Source organism: Rhinopithecus bieti, unplaced genomic scaffold (genome assembly GCF_001698545.2).
Source record: "Rhinopithecus bieti isolate Rb0 unplaced genomic scaffold, ASM169854v2 scaffold_1599, whole genome shotgun sequence".
Classification (NCBI taxonomy): Eukaryota; Metazoa; Chordata; class Mammalia; order Primates; family Cercopithecidae; genus Rhinopithecus; species Rhinopithecus bieti.
Window position 1 is genome coordinate 3,427,120 of NW_016804139.1, and position 14,295 is coordinate 3,441,414.

Genomic DNA, 14,295 nt, shown 5'->3' on the forward strand with positions numbered 1-14,295 from the left:
AAAAAAGCAGCTGTGTGGTAACAGTCATTTCATGTGTGTTCATATTTCATCAATTTTTAGTGTTAAAATGAACCCTGAAACTGAATGGTAGAAGTCGAAACATGATGACGTTCTAGATTATTCTTAGCAATTTAGTTAAGGCATTTCCTCTCCCCCAGTCCCCAGATAACCATCTTCCACGGTGCTGCAGTAACAGTGGTAAAAATATACCACCAACAGTTCCCTAGAGTTCCCTAGTCTTTTGTGCTTGTCATGGCTGTGATCCCATCTGGTCTTCACAACCATTTGTTAGAAAGAGCATTAGCTGTGTTTTACAGATTCAGGTTAAACAAAATTGTGCAGTGTTAACCAGCTGCTAAATGGTGAGGCTGGAACCCAAATCCTTTCTTCTTTCAGATCCCATGTTATCTCCATGGTATATGATTTTTCAATAATAAATATTGGAAACCGAAAACTTGTTTTTCCCAAAGGATCTTAAGAGGGATTTTTCTACTTTATTACCTCTCATTCATGTGTTTGTTATCTGTTTCCCTTGCTGTAATCCATATATTTTAAAATAAATATATGGTTAAATGAACTTACAAACTTTGTGCTCGCCACCCGCAGGCCAGGTGGAAGAAGGTATAATCATGATAAATGCACCAAATTAATTAAGTGTTTTGCAGTGACCAGTAGATTTACAACCTTTCTGTAAATACTGATCAACATTTCTTTTAAAGAAATTAAATACACAAGTATACCATTGTTACTATAAAAATCTAAACATTATTGATACGGCTGAAGTTTGCCTTATCGGCACCCCTAGGCCACTCTACATCCCAGGGAACCTGTAGTTATTTAGTAATGTTTGTATTGGACTTGGAAGGATATTTTAGAAGCCTTAAATATGTAACAACCATAACAACCATGAGTATGTAGCTCTGGTCACCCAGTAATATGTCCATACTCCTGGTATTTTTCTGTACATGTTTTTTTTTTAATTGGTTTTACATATTTAAACCTGTGTAGGAGACCTTTTTTAACTTCTAGAAAGTATAGATGTTATTCCCTATTTTGACTTCCTTTTAAAAAATTTAAATGACTTCTTTTAAATCAGTTTGATTTATCATTATTAATACTTCCCCAAAGAGCTACACTTTGTTTTCAAGTCATTTTGTGTGTATAACAATATTATTTTATGAATTTTATAATATTTGAATTTTAATAAATGTGCATTATGCAATACTTTATCAGGACTTTGAACTTTTAACTAATCTATTTTCTCTCTTTGCCTGTGTCATTATGTACTTAGGAGAAATCTGTGTACTAAATAGAAATCTAGATTAGTGAATAAATTTATAATAAACTTTTTTTCACTTTAGATTATATTTGTGAGTGAGAATAGTGGGAACCTTTTCATGCATTTTCTCAAACATTTCTACTAAATATTTTCTTGGCATCTTCAATTTAAAAGTAATATTCAAACTTCTAAAATACATTGAAAAGATATTTATGGGTATCTGCTGTGATCTAACATTGTTAATTCTAAAGTCAATCATTTGGTTAAGTAGAATTGTTTTTAAAATAAACATGTCATACAGACATTGTTCATTTCATAAACAGCTATTTTGATCAAATGCAAGTGCTAGGAACTGTTAACATAGAGGTTTCAAAGAGTGAATGAGATTGACTGTACCCCAAATCCTCATACTCTAGTTCAAGGAGCAGACAGTGAGCCACACCACGGGACTCCAAGTGTGCATTATGACTAACGTGTGCAGAGTATTGTGGGAGTCCAGAAGAGGGAGCAGCTAATCTGCAGACGCAGTATGCTGAGGAGATGTAATTAACTGTCCAAAAAAGCCTTATTTCAAGGACTCTGTATAAAGTCTTCCCCCTGGCTGCCCACCTTTTTCATTCTAATCCACTTTCCATTACACCAATTTAAAAGTTTGTGAGACAAAAGAATAGCGGAGCGTTTCAGGTAGAGATGCTGGTCTGTGCAGCGAGCATGGTGGCATAAAAAGAATATAGGATAACTTAAATCAATAACCCAGTTTAGCTGTATTTTAGGTTGTGCTATAGGAGTGTTCAGGGGATACATCTGAGCAATAGATTTTCATCAAATTATATGGTAAACTTAGGATTTGGGCTTAGTATTATTTAAACATTGCAGAACCAAGGTGTTATTTAAACTGGAATAACATGATTTGTTTCTTAAGGGGAAATTCTGGTGAATATGGAATTGGAAGAAGAGAGATTAGAGGCCAAGAGAAAGATTGTGTAATAAATTCGTCAACTATGGAATGTTTTTAGATGGTTAATTGTTCACTTCTTTGGTATATAGATTTTTTTTACTGAATGCTGAATAATTTATTATTTAAAAATCCTCAATAAAGAAATCTGAAAAACATTCAGTCATCAGTAAGCATTTTCGGTTGTTCCTATGTGTTACTATTTTTTTTTCTAAATGTGTTTCCTAGTCTCAAGGAAATTTCTGCTAAGTGTACTGAATCTAAACCTCTATTATGTTTGTATAATTTCATTCTTTTGTTGTATGACAGTTTGAATTAATCATAAATCACCTTAAAGTTCCATAAGCCCAAATTAATTATACTCACATTTGTGATATGCTACATTTGTGCTTCTTTATCGTATTTTATCATTGTAAAATTGATACAGCGTGATCGAGATTCTTGATCTGTTTAATGCTATCTACTTCAACATAATATCATGGAAAAATTAACTTTGTAATTTGAAACACTTTTCTTGTTTACTTATTTAACTCTTTAGAGTTTACATTTTTATTTTATACTTCTTTTAATTTATGTTGTTATGTGGTGTTGACATTTCACTTGACTGATGATTTTTTTAACTATTAAATTTTGTATGTACAATAAAAAAATGAAGCCAACCTAATTAGAACACTTTTGTAACTATCTGACATATTTTTTTCTGGTTTATATGTACTAATGTAGTGAGCAGCTTATATATATATAGTATAGTATAATATAATATAATATATATATAATAAATTATTTTTTTTTTTTTTTTTTTTTTTTTTCCAGAATACTGATTGTGGAGGCTTCTATTCAGCTTCCTCCTTCCCTTTTCTCACCAAAGCAAAAAAGAGAACTCAGACCAACTGATGACTCTCTTTACAAGCTTCAACTCATTGCATTCCGCAATGGAAAGCTTTTTCCAGCCACTGGAAATTCAACAAATTTGGCTGATGACGGAAAACGACGCACTGTAGTTACCCCTGTGATTCTCACCAAAATAGGTTTGTATGTGGCATATGTTCTCCTGTAGTAGTGGACAATAAGGCCTTACAGTTGACTGTTCCTAAAAATGCTTATTTTAGTGTTTTCTCGTTTTAATGAGTCAGTAGCGAAAAAAGATCTTGCGGAGTACCCATTACTGTTTAAGTTGACATTTATAATTGTTTATGAAGTTTGTTTCAGAAATACTTTTATTTTCCATTTTCTCCAGATGGTGTGAATGTAGATACCCACCACATCCCTGTTAATGTGACGCTGCGTCGAATTGCACACGGAGCAGATGCTGTTGCAGCCCGGTGGGATTTCAATTTGCTGAACGGACAAGGAGGCTGGAAGTCAGATGGGTGCCATATTCTCTATTCAGATGAAAATATCACTACAATTCAGTGCTACTCCCTTAGTAACTATGCAGTTTTAATGGTATGGCAGTTGTTAACTTTATGCATAAACACTATTCTAAATTTTTCCTATGCATAGTTAAGTTCAAATGAAGTGTTTTTTTTTATTTTTAACATAATTTGCTTCCTTTGATTATATGAGATGATATGTGTTCTAATTCTGATTTTAAAGGGAAATTAAGTTACTACCAAGTGAAATGTATGGGATTGAATTTGGTATATAGGAATTTTAAATCAACTTTATAAGTCAGTCAGTTCAGCTAGTCTTTGACCTTAAAACTTGGAGAGACTGTTTATACGGTCAGATTCCCTCTGCCCAGAAGGAGTGATTTCTTTTGCCGAAGGATACACAGTGAGTAGTGAAAGAACATTTTCCTACTTTGCAATCTAGCACTGTTTCCCGCTACATGTTGTAGTTGTTAGACTCTCTTTGAATTTAGAATTAATCATGATAATTTCATTTTTGTCATTGCAAGTGACAGTATCGACACAAAGAATGTCTTTTCAGTTTTAGTGCCAATCAGTCTAGTGTTGTTTTCTGTTATTTGCCATTGTTAACGCTTATTACAGGTTGAGTCTTACCTCTTTTTGAAATGCTTGGGACCAAAAATGTCTTGGATTTTGGATTTTTTCCGATTTTGGAATATTTGCATTACACTTACCAGTTCACCATTCGTAATTCGAAAATCTGAAATCCTCCAAGGAGCACTTTCTTTGAAAAGTTGTAGATTTTGGAACATTTTAGATTTAGGATTCTTGGGTTAGGGATACTCAACCTGTAATTTTTTGGGAGTAAAATAACAATTATTAATGTACAAGAGCAAGTGTTTTTATTAATGAGGTCTTTAAATGAATCTGACTCCTGAGCAGATAATTATGAAATAAACCATGCTAGTTCTTATTTTATATTGTAATTACTATAAATACTGACATCATGGAGTATATTTAGAGTATAGTGGAAGGAATTACTAATGCGTGTGAAAGACATTTCCCAGGAATGGTTTGAGGTTACTCTGGGTATGAGAAACTACTACGTTATTTCTGATTCCAGCTGTAAATCTGTTTTCTAGAAAATGTTTTATCAAAGTGCTAAATACCTTGAAACATGATATATTTTACATTTCATGAATTTTTCTTTCTTTGAAAAAATAGCATTTAGCACTAGAAATGATCTTGAAGTAAGCGTGAATTATAAATAATTTTCTTTGGCTCTTGTTTTTTGTTTTGTTTTTGTTTTTGTTTTTTCAATTCAACTTATACCTTACCTGGTACACTGGTCAAGCAAGCAGGAAGGTGAATAGATTATTTATCAGGGTAGAGGGATTATCTTTTCAGTGACATAATTGAGCATTTTATACAAGTGTAATCAACATACTTAAACATATATGTTATCTGGCCCAGCTGACAGTGGGTGAATTCTATGCTGGTTAGACTTGGCTATATTTGTATAGCCCCTTTATTCAATTGGGATTAACTTTAGTGTTGACAGTTTATGATTCTGATTCTCTTTCTAAATGGAAGATGTCTTGATTTCTGTAAGCCTGAGTCTGGTTTCTATAAGTTCACATTTTATTATTGTGTAGTCACCTTTTATTTATTTTATATTTTTTTTGGGACAGAGTCTCACTCCAGTTGCCCAGGCTGGAGTACAGTGGTGTAGTCTCGCCTCACTGAAGCCTCTACCTCCCAGGGTCAGGAGACTCTCTTACCTCAGCCTCTTGAGTAACTGGGATTACAGGCATGCACCATGTACCCGGCTAATTTTTGTATTTTTAGTAGAGACAGGGTTTCACCATGTTGCCCAGGCTGCTCTTGATCTCCTGGACTCAGTGATTTGCCTGCCTCAAGCTCACAAAATGCTGGGATTATAGGCATGAGCCACTGCCACCTCTGGAATTAAAGCATGAAGCGTTAAAGTATGTGGTGTTTTCTCTTCCATTTTGAAAGTATTTTCTCATTCAGATTTTGAGTATAAAATAAACTGTGATGTACTGAGGAGAAATAATATTCAGCGTTGTCAGAAATTTATATAATAGTTAAGAAAAAATTGAGCAAAATAAATGAAACACAAAACATACACAAAAATGCATTTTATAAGCCTTTGCTATAATATTGCACCTTGTGAAACTTTTATTTTATTTAATCTAATACCAGTTTAAAGCATCTATTTTGAACTTCCTAGCTGTTCTTCTAAACTATTTAAATTAGTATAAATCCTTTTTCTGGAAGGATAAGCTATTCCTTTATCTTTCAGACTTTTATCTCTTAAAAATGTAATAACAATTCTTTAAGCTAATACGGTAGTACTAAGATTTTTTTTCTATTTATTTTCAAAGAGATTTTCACTTCTTCTTAAATTAACTGTGCATCTAGGGGGCAGCAAAGAAAAAAATGTATTTGATTGTTGACAAAATTAAGTTACTGCATGGGAGTTTAGTTGCTAATAAAACATAAGGAAAAGTTAATGATAATTATCACCTTTTAAGTAGTTAAGTTACGTTTAGGATTGGAAGAAATAGCTTTTAGAAATTAGAAGCAAATTAGGGAAAGCATTTCTTTTTTCCTTATATTAAGCTTTTAAACAGTGATAAAATCCTATTCTTTCTTGAATACCATCTTAATATATCATTTTATATGGTAAAGTCTAAATTCCTGTCTTGGACTATAGTCCATGAAAACTTTCCCTTTATCTAATTTTAAGATGTTTTGAATTTTTAAAAAATGAGACATAAATAATATACTTGTTCATAAGTCTGAGTTTACTAAGGTCTCACTGGGAGCCAGATAAATAAATTAAGCGGAAATTAGGTTTGCTTGAATGATATGATCTGAAATAGCCATATGGGGCAGGAAGAGTCACAGGAGCTGGTGTCTGTAGGAAAAAACAAAGAAAACTGAATAGAAAGTAGGGTAATGATTAGATGTAGTACTTAATACTTTAATCACTAGTGGTGAAGATAAGGTAATTTATATACATTGATTCCTCTTTTATTATTGTGTTCAGCTAAAAATATGAAACTAGAGAACATTCGTTAATTTTTCTAGTGATTCTTTTACATTTGTTTATATAAAATATGCTGACCATCTTAATATGTCATTTTACAGATTACAGTGGCATTCAAAGCAACTTTGATATAATTTACTCTGTAATTGAACAGAGATGCTAGTGATGTTTTTGTTTAGATAATTTTAAAAGAAGTGCTATAATCACATGGATGTAATGTTTTATTGATTTCTACACATTAACATACAGTGAAAGCTAGAAGTCCTCCCCGTCTCTCGCATCACACTGATAAGAACTATTTGTTTCTCACATATTGTTGAGGAGACCCTCTTGTTTATGGAAACAAAAATGAATATATGTTCCTATTTTTGTTGCATTTTGCCCAAAGGTTACATGCTACATACGCTGTTCTAAACCGTGCTTTTTTCTATAGAGCAACATATCTTAACTATGATGGTGATGATGTATCTCAAAGAAGAGGATGATGATGGTCAGGTAGTGGTGACCAATCTTTATTAAGTACTTATGTGTCAGCCACTCTTCTGATGTCTTTATATACATTCAGTTACTCAGCTCTTATGACAGCCTTATGAGGTATAAGTACTGTCATCATCCCCATTGTACGAATGTGGAAACTGAGGCACAGAGAGGTTAAATGCCATGCTCACAAAGCTAGTGTTGGTATTGGGATTTGAATTCACAGTCTCATTTTGGAATCTGTGTTAATAATCCCTCTGCTAAGTCTCCTTTCTGAAATCCTCTCAAATCAATATATGAGTTTCCTCATTCTTTCTTATCTCTGAGTATTATGTTTCTACCATAATTTATTTGGATATTTCTCCATTGTGTTTGTTTCTAGTGGTTTGTACAGTGTCATTTTGCACATTTAGTTGAGTATCTGTGGAACAAAATCTCTGAAGTGGAATTGATAATCAAAGGGACCAACTGGGTTTCCTTTTTCATTAAATTGAGGTATTTAGCAAAGTGCACAAATATTGGTTATATTTTTACAAAAGAATATGTAAGAACAAGATTTGTACTAGAGTGCTGGACAGTGCTCCTGTGTGTCTCTCTAGTCAGTTTCTGCCACTATCTCCAGATACCACCCTTTTGATGTATCTCACCATAGATAAGTTTGGCCTGTTTTTAGACTTTAGTTGTGTAGTATGTACGCTTGTGTCTGGTTTCTTTCCTATCATTACAGGGATGGGATTTATCTTCGTTTTTGCATTTAGCAGCAGTTTATTCTTTCCCATTGCTGTGTAGTAGTCCATTGTATCAATATGCCAAAGTTTGTTCATTTTATAATTGATAGCCATTTCTGTTTCTAGGTTTTGGGTGTCAAGAAAAAGCTGCTCTGAGTACTCATGTATATGTTTTATGATGGACATGTACACTCAGGAGTGAAATTGCTGGGTTATAGGCTTTCCATGTGTTTAGCTTTCAGTAGTTAAATCCATGCAGTTGACCAAAGTTGTTATATTGGTTTGTGATCTCAATGGTAATGAGAGTTCCAGGTGCTCTACATTTTTGCCATGCTGGGAATTGTCAGTCTTCAATTTTAGTCTTCTGGTATTGTGATATATCATTCTAGTTTTAATTTGCATTTCTCTGGGCACTATTGATGTTGAGCACTTGTTTAGCTTTTTATTGGCGGTTTGGGTATCCCGTTTTCCTGACGTTCCTGCTCAAGTCTTGCCTATTTTTAATTTTGTTGTCTTTCATTTTCTTAATTATGTATAGGACTTCTTAATATGGCTTCTGAATGTGAGCTCCCTGTGGGATTTATGCGTTGCATATATCTTCTCCCGGTTCATGCCTTTTTTCCTCAATATTGTCTTTTTATGAAGAGAGTTTCTTAGTTTTTCTGAAGTACAGTTTTTTCGTCGTTGTGTTATTGTTTTAGTTAATGCTGTATAAGAAATTTTTTTGTACCCCAAGATTATGAAGATCTTCTTTTTTGTTTTCTTCAAGAAGCTTTAATATGTTTTACCTTTTGTATTTAGTTCCATAATTTGACTGGAATTGATTTTTTGTTGATGATGTGAGGTAGGGGGAATAAAATCTTTAAATTTGTATTCTTTGTTCCATAGTGGGAAAAGCAACATAGAAGTAAGTCATACTCCTCTTTTAAATTTTGTTTGTTTTTTTACATTTCTGATTTCAGATCTATTTTAAAATTTTAATAGTAAACTCTTATTATAATGCTTTATATCCTGACACACAGGATGCCCTGATATATTTTCTTTGGATTCCTTTCCATTGTTCAGATCCTGGTGAGTTTAGACAATTGCTTATTTTAAGTATTCTTATTGATACAGTGATAATTATGGAAAACTTCCACTGATTTTATATTCAATAATTCTCAGGCCTGAAGTAACAATTGTAAATATATGAATCTCTGTCAAGTAAACAGTTTTAAAAACTTTTTCCTTTGATTTGAGTCCTTAGTAATGATCATCTTTGTGATTTTTAACACTTTTGATGTTTAATTTCTCCGCATTCGTTCAGCTAACTTCTGTGGAGAACTTTATTTTTCACTTCCTGGCTTAGTTATTAAAGTTTGTACCGAGTAGAAAAGTAACTAAGGTTATTGTTTAGTGATGGACTCTGGTCATGTGGGTGCCGGAGGACAGAGTTATTTTCCGTTTTATTTATTACTGTGTTGCAAATGTGAGCAACAGTTTTACTTTTTCTACTCAAAGGTATCTGTCTCATACTACCATTTTTATATAGTGTGTTTAGTAATGTTTTCGTTGTTATCAAAAAATTATGGTATTTGTTTACTACCATGATTGAAAATAATTTGATTCAGGTTTCTGCTTTCTCTCTCTCATTGTAGAGCTTTTAACTTGTTTACTGTCCTGGTATTCTAAAATTCTCAATTGCCGTAAATATTTTTATATTCTTTTGGATTGCCCAATCTAGCCAGATTTTTTTAAAGGTAGGAAAGCTAATAATGGCTTTTAAATTTTTCAGTAGTTCTATTTTACATGGTTAATACTACCTGCATAATAGCTTGGATTTGCCTCTTGGCCCCCAAAGTCTGCAATATTTACTGTCTGGCCCTTTATACTCTACTTTTCCCTAGGTTCATTCTTCAGCAGGAAACCTCTTTGCATTTGTGCAGGTCAAAAATGCTCTTGTGGGATTAATAACAGAATAATAAGGAACTGAAACAACTCAACATAAAAAAATTTTTTGATTTAAGAAATGGGCAAACGAGCGGGCTAGATATGCTGAAAAGAAGACATATAGGTGACCATGAAAAAATGAAAAATCCCACCATTGCTAGTCATCAGGAAAATACAAATCAAAACCACAATAAGATATCTTACCCCTGTTAAATGGTTTCTGTCAAAAAGACAAAAAATAGCAGAATGTGGAGAAGAGAACTCTTATACATTGTTGATGGGAATGTAAATTAGTGCTACAATTATAGAAAATAGTTTGTAAGTTTCTTAAAAAACTAAAATAGAGCCACTGTATGATCCAGCAATTTCTCTGCTGAGTATATATTCCAAAGAAAGGAAATCAGTATATTGAAGAGATGCCTGCACTCACATTTACTGCAGCACTATTCATGATAGCCAAGATATACAGTCAACCTAAGTGTCCATTAGTCCATCAACAGAGGAATGGGTAAAGAAAATGTGGTATATAAACACTGAGGAGTACTACTCAGTCATAAAAAAAGGATGAAATCTTGTCATTTGCAGCAACATGGATGAGCCTGGAAGTTATTTCGTTAAGTGAAGTAAGCCAGGTACAGAATGACAAATAGTGCATGTTTTCACTCATATGTGGGAGCTGAAAAAGTTGATCTTATGGAGATAGAAAGGAGAATGGAAAATACCAGAGGCTGGGAAGGGAAGGGTCTAGGAAGAGGGGGTGAAGTAAGATTGGTTAGTGAGTACCGAAGTACAGATAAAAGGAATAAATTCTGGTGTTTGATAGCATGGCAGGGTGACTATAGTTATCAACAATCTATTGCATATTTATTGCATATTTCATATTTCGCAATTTGATTTGGTCATTACACATTATATGTATGGATCAAAATATTACATGTATGCCATAAATATATACAATTATTATGTATCAACAAAAACACGTTGAGAAAAAAATGCCCCTGTGGAAGCAGTGCCCTGTATGACCAGTGACAGAGGTACTCATGCCTTTGTTCAGTCATTGTTGCCTTCTGTTTCAACATCTAGTTTCTTTTTCATTCTGTGTCACATTAGTTTGAAATTTGAAAATAGCAATTTCTTTTATTTAATTTTATTTTAATTATTTTAGAAACAGGGTCTCGCTCTGTTGCCCAGGCTGGAGTGCAGTGGTGCAGTCTCAGCTCACTGCAGCCTCAAACTCCCTGGCTCAGGTGATCTTCCCACCTCAGCCTCCCAAGTAGCTGGGGTTACAGGCGCGTGCCATCGTGCCCAGTTAATGTTTTTGTTTTTATTTTTTTGGAGAAGTGGGATCTTACTATTTTGCTCAGGCTGGTTTCAAGCTCCTGGCCTCAAGCAATCCTCCTGCCTTGGGCCCCTCAAAACTCTGAAATTAGAGGCATGAGTCACTGTGCCTGGCCAAAAATAACTGATTTCTTTTAAACTTGAATGGCATATAGAGTATATTTTAAGAACTAAATTAGCTCTTAGTCGAATGTTTTTTTCGATGATATCCAGCTCCCCATGTTGTTATTCTCTGCCAAGGACTATGGAAGGCACTTTTACCGCCTTTCTTCTACCCCTTCTCCAACCCCCTTGAGATGATTAGAGGAGTCTCCGTTTTATAGTGAGGTAATTGCCCCAAGTCTTATAGCTGGTAAGTGGCAGCGTGTTACTGAACGTTTTCTGCAGTAATCTAAAGCAGACAGTGCACAAAAGGAGATGAGAAGCTAAACTAGATATTGAAAGTTTATCCTCAGTTATTAGTTCTGTACTGGAATAGAAGCTTTTCATTGAAATTGGAGGAAAATATGTCTATTCTCACTAGCATCTAACTGGTTTTTATTATTCCAACATTTCTTTGAATTTCCCTGCTGATATTCTGGCCTTTTAACAGACTGCAACTATTTTGAGGCCGTGATTACAGGCTAGTGCCATGGGCATCTCACAAAGGCAGATTGCTCAGAATTGGTCCTAATAGGCTTTTCTCTGGTCTTTTCCCTTTTGTTTACTTAATTTACAGACTTCAGGGCCTCCAAGGGCTGGAGCTGTCTTCTGTCTATCCCTGTATATCCATTACATGGCACTGTGCCTGGCCATGGTGGACACTCAGTATTTGTCAAGTAAATGGGTGAATTGTAAGTTAGAGGCTCATCGTAGTATAGTTGAGTAGTCTAGCTGGAATTCAGTTTCCTGTGTTCTCATCTCTGCTTCCCTCTTGCTGTGATTTTTGTCATTAACTGTTCAGCATTTGATAAGGTGAGGGGTTTGTTAGACATCCTGATACCGTCTTTTTAGATCTGTAATTGTAGATTGTGAGCTTCTGATTCTTCCCTGGGAAAATTTGCCCCTTCCCTTCCTACTCTATTGAGGTCATCTTCCATTTCCTTGTCTGGTTGTCACTTATTTGCTTCCTTTTTTTTTTAATCTAGCTTTTTTGTTTCAGATATTTTATTAATAAGAGCTTCCCAATTGGAGTTTTATCCACTGTGGGCTCCTTCCCTTATTCCATAGTCACTTTTTAGCTTTAAGAGTCAATGCAGAAAGAGAATTTAGTGAAGGGATCTGGTAAACCTACAGCTTTGACTCTTACAACCCCAGTTATCTGGCATGGTGGCCAGGATGGAGGTGTCTTTCCAACTTGCTTTGGTCTTTATAAGAGAGTAGCATTAAGATTTCAATTGTTGCATTTCAGAGAGGCAGTGTCTGCATTGTGTTTGGGAGCAAGGACCTGGCAGCCAAGCTCCTTTGAATCTAATCCTTAAGGCATGTAACTTTTCTGTGCCCCAGTTTTTTAACATATAAAATGGGGCTAATAACATACTTTCTCCTACAGTTATGGTGCTGGACACAGTCAGTGCCTGGATTGTTCACAGTCAATGCCTGTAAATATTCTATAAGTGATGTGCTGTTATTGCTTATTTATTTTTTGAAATTATTTTTCTTTTGAGAAAGGGTCTCACTGTGTGGCCCAGGCTGGAGTGCATTGGTGCTGTCTTGGCTCACTGCAGCCTTGACCTCCTGGGCTCAAGTCATCCTCCCACCTCAGCCTACCGAGTAGCTGGGACTATATGCGCACACCACCAGGCCTGGCTAATTTTTTAAAATATATGTTTTGTAGAGATGCGATCTCCCGGTGTTGCCCAGGGTGGTCTCGAACTCCTGAGCTCAAGCCTTCTACCCACCTCAGCCTCCTAAAGTGCTGGGATTACAGGTGCGAGCCACTGTGTTCGGCAATTTATTGATTTTTGAGCTCTTACAGGGCTCTTCCTCTTTGCTGCCATAATTGTGCTTTACTTATCTTCATCAAACATTGTTATGATCCGATTGTAGACCCCTGTGACTTTTCACCTCTTCAGGGACAGGAACCATGTCTTATCGTTATGTCTCCAATGCCCTTTGCAGTGTTTGGTCCATTTGTATTTGAGGAACTTGAAGTTGAACTTGACCACGGATAGTTAGAGAGGTGTTTTTGTGCTTCGTAGCCTCAGAGATACTGCTCTCATTGTGTCTGATCAGCCAATGAATATGCAGAGTGATAACTGGGCTTAAAGGGCATTGAAAAGGATGAAGTCTGATTATGCTTTCTGAATTGCCCAAATGTAGGGGGCTGATTTCTCTTTTACCCTCATAACAGAGTCAACATTTCAATTTATAAAGTAGGTGGTCCAGTGTAAAACGAGGGTATGCTGTAAGCAGTTAACACAACAGAAGTTAGGAAAGCAAAGTATTAGATTAGGAAAATGGCATGAAACATTAGTCTGAATAAAATAAAGAGACATGAGGGCCAGAGTTTTTGTTTATTGATGTGTTTTTGTCACTCAAAAAAAATCTCAGCAGTTAAATGTGGGAGAGAGGTGCTGCTAGAATGAATCTTTCTTTTTGCCCTCAGGATTTGACGGGATCTGAACTATACACCCAGGCGGCCAGCCTCCTTCATCCTGTGGTTTATACTACTGCTATCATTCTCCTCTTATGTCTCTTAGCCGTCATTGTCAGTTACATATACCATCATAGGTAAGAAATACATCTCGGCAAAATAGATCTGCAGACTTTGATTTGAAGGACTTTATTTCACGTTTAATTAGAATAAAATTGAGTTTGTTATCATCCTGTATTTCCAAAGTAAGGATGATTACTTTAGAATATATACATGCCTTATTCATTTTGTGCCATTAGAGACATAAATAATTAGTATTTGAGATGATAAATTCAGTTTTTACAGCATCCAGTCAGTTTGCTGGGTTTGTATCTAGAAAAGAATATGGGAAATATGTATTGCAGACTGTGGGGTGGGTCACAGGGGCAACAGGATGTAAAGTGAGGCAAAAGTTTCTTACCTGCAGTTACCTAAAGGGGTATCTCTAGGTATCAGACTGTATTATTACTATTATTTTATGACTTTTTGCCTATTATGATATTCTTTATTTTATAGATGGCATTTTTTTTTTTTTTTTTTTTTTTTT

At 34.8% G+C, this 14,295-nt stretch overlaps 1 protein-coding gene across 1 annotated transcript in view; it reads left to right on the forward strand.

Annotated features, from left to right (window-relative positions):
• Positions 1-14,295, forward strand: part of ADGRA3 (adhesion G protein-coupled receptor A3) — a 134,187-nt gene that overhangs the window by 104,731 nt on the left and 15,161 nt on the right. The window contains 4 exon segments of the mRNA XM_017866795.1: positions 3,048-3,053; positions 3,055-3,262; positions 3,472-3,680; positions 13,722-13,846. Of these exon segments, the coding sequence (XP_017722284.1) occupies positions 3,048-3,053; positions 3,055-3,262; positions 3,472-3,680; positions 13,722-13,846 (548 nt within the window).